The following is a 2,794-nucleotide window of genomic DNA, read 5'->3' as shown; positions in this document are numbered from 1 at the left end:
GGTAACTCAGCTAATCTAATAGGGAAACGTACAAACAACACATGCAATATACCAGATATATTTGTAACTGCTCAATTATTGTCTAAATAGAGTAAAGGTCTTTACGTGTGTGTGTTTGTGTGTGTGTGTGTGTGTGTGTGTGTGTGTGTGCGTTAGTTTGCTTGGTCAGCCAGGCCCATTGGTGCCTGGCCCCGAGGGTCATTTACGTCTCTTTGGAATGTGTTTGAAGTTCAATGAGGAGACGAGAGTGGTGAAACTGTTTAGCATCTCCTTGATAGTGGGGGGAACCATTGGCCATTTAGCACCCATATAAGTGTAAAGTCTGTGACCAGGACTGTAATTTATATGCAAATGTCAAAAGCTAAAAGGGTCTCTTAAGCCATAAAACCCCAAAGATCATGCATGATTCTACGCAGACGCTACAGGTGTTTAAATCTCTTCTGCATTGCTCTGTGAAAAAAGCTGAACAGCCAATAAGATGTGTGCTTTTGGTTACATGTCCAGAGCCGCTGCTGTTACATAAAACTACCACTCGGTGTCTCACAAACAGACTGTTACTGACTGCCAGCAAATAACAGAGGAAGAATCTGGAAGCATCTCTCGTCTCTGTATTCTTGATGAACACCAGAGCAAATACAATCATCTGAACTTGTTCCTTCTTCTCCGTAACAAGCGGGTGCCAGAAACAGAAAGCTGAGCAGCGCTGCTTTGTATTCATCAGTTTCAGTCATGAGACATCAGCGGGACAAAGTATGGAAGCCTTTTTCCATCACAGTTACAAAAATCTAAATATGAACATAAAAATAATCAGACTTTCTCATAATTATGCCGATCTCATAATAATGAGAATAACTTTCTCATTATAATGACTTAGATCTCAATAATAATAATTATATAAGTAATGAGAAACTTTCCAAGCAGATACAAAGCATTCAACAAACTGTCCTGTCGCTCATCGTGGCTGTTATGTGCTCAGCACATAAAGATGAATAACTTAACGTGATTTCAGACGGCGCTGATCTGGTTTCTCCACTGCATGGATCCTCTTGTGTATCTTCAGGTGACTTTTAACAGTGAAACTCTTCCCGCACTGATCACATGCATGCGGTTTTTCTCCAGTGTGGATCCACTCGTGTGTTTGCAGATGTGTTAACTGACTGAATCTCTTGTCACAGTGTGAACACTTGTAAGGTTTTTCTCCAGTGTGAATCATCTGGCGCCGTTTTAAACTGCTCACTGAAGTAAAAGTCTTCCCACACTCAAAGCACACATGATCTCTTACATCATTATGTATTTTCTGATGTTTAAGTAAATATGGCAGCAGTGAAAAACTCTTTCCACATACAGAACATGAATGCGGCTTCTCCTTCTTATGAACTCTCAGATGTGTCTTCAGGGCTGATGCCCCAATAAATGTTCTGCCGCATTGATCACATGCGTACAGCTTCTCTCCGGTGTGGATGTTCATGTGCTCTTTAAGTTGTGCTAATTGTGAGAAGCTCTTCCTGCACTGATCACATGTGAACGGTCTTTCTCCAGTGTGGATTCTCAAGTGAACTTTAAGATTTCCTTTGTATGTGAAACTCTTTCCACACTGAGTGCAGGTCAACGGCTTCTCTCCAGTATGAACTCTCATGTGAATCTCTAGATTTTGTTTGTTGGAGAATCTCTTTTCGCACTGATCACAGGTGAACGGCTTCTCTCCAGTATGAACTCTCATGTGAACTTTAAGACTTTCTTTGTATGGAAACCTCTTCCCGCAGTGATCACATGTGAACGGCTTCTCTCCAGAGTGCATTCTCATGTGTCTCGCAAGGTCTGATGATCGCATGAAACTCTTCCCACACTGATCGCATGCATGGGTCTTTTCTCCAGTATGAACTCTTATGTAACGCTTAAGACTTTGTTTGTTTAAGAAACTCTTTCCACACTGAGTGCAGGTGAAAGGTTTTTTTTTAAATGTCTTTTTAGTCTTTGAGTGACTCAAAGGTTTTTCTCCAGGTTTGTCATGATGTTTCTCCTCCACTTCACTCAGTTCTTCACTCTCCTCGTTCTCTTCCATCAGCTCTAAAATGAAAGTAAAAAGCTTCTGCATTAGCATTATTCTGTTATGATATAATCAGAATTTCTTCAAATTCAAAATGAAGTGACATCATTTGGACCATTTCTACATTTGGTGGGAAGTAGGCCTGTGCCTGTGAGTGTGATAACTGGACCAGTGTGGTGGCAGGATACCAGTGGCATGCGGGGAAAAAAAGTGGATATTGGGTCATGACTCAAGAGTTAAGTACAAAGCTATATTTTGAAGTATCCTTGATAGCAACATTGGTGTTTAATTTTTTTAATTTTTACATATGTGTTATAATTTTATATGCATAGACAGCAATATAATTGCCACGTTCAAGGCCCAGAAAGGTAGTAAGGACATTGTTAAAATAGTCCATGTGACATCAGTGGTTCAACCGTAATTAATTTTGTTGATGAATAATTTGTCATAATTTTAGTCAATGACATTTTGTTATGAAAACAGTTCTGAATGACAAAAAAATACGATGAAAATCTACTGTTATTTTCGTCAATGAATAAAAACGAGATGAAAATGTGACAGAGGGATGATTTGGGAAGAGACTAAAACTAAATAGCATTTTAGTCAAAAGACTGTAACTAAAGCTAAATCAAAATTTGCTGTCAAAATTAACACTGCTTCCATAACATTCCTGATTTATAACCATCGGCCAAAATCACCAGAAATATCCAATATACTGTATATATATATATATATATATATATATAT

General features: G+C 38.8%; 1 protein-coding gene across 1 annotated transcript in view; it reads right to left on the bottom strand.

The window, feature by feature from the left end:
• The window catches only part of LOC107693780 (zinc finger protein 239-like), a 15,861-nt gene that overhangs the window by 5,865 nt on the left and 7,202 nt on the right, over positions 1–2,794 (bottom strand). Inside the window, exon 2 of the mRNA XM_016493292.1 lies at positions 1,110–2,067. Coding sequence (XP_016348778.1) covers positions 1,110–2,067 — 958 coding nt within the window. The remainder of the gene's footprint in view (positions 1–1,109; positions 2,068–2,794) is intronic.

Source organism: Sinocyclocheilus anshuiensis, unplaced genomic scaffold, assembly GCF_001515605.1.
Source record: "Sinocyclocheilus anshuiensis isolate Anshui unplaced genomic scaffold, SAMN03320099.WGS_v1.1 scaffold2088, whole genome shotgun sequence".
NCBI lineage: Eukaryota > Metazoa > Chordata > Actinopteri > Cypriniformes > Cyprinidae > Sinocyclocheilus > Sinocyclocheilus anshuiensis.
The sequence above is the reverse complement of the archived record's forward strand: the minus strand, read 5'-3'. Positions and strand labels throughout refer to the sequence as shown.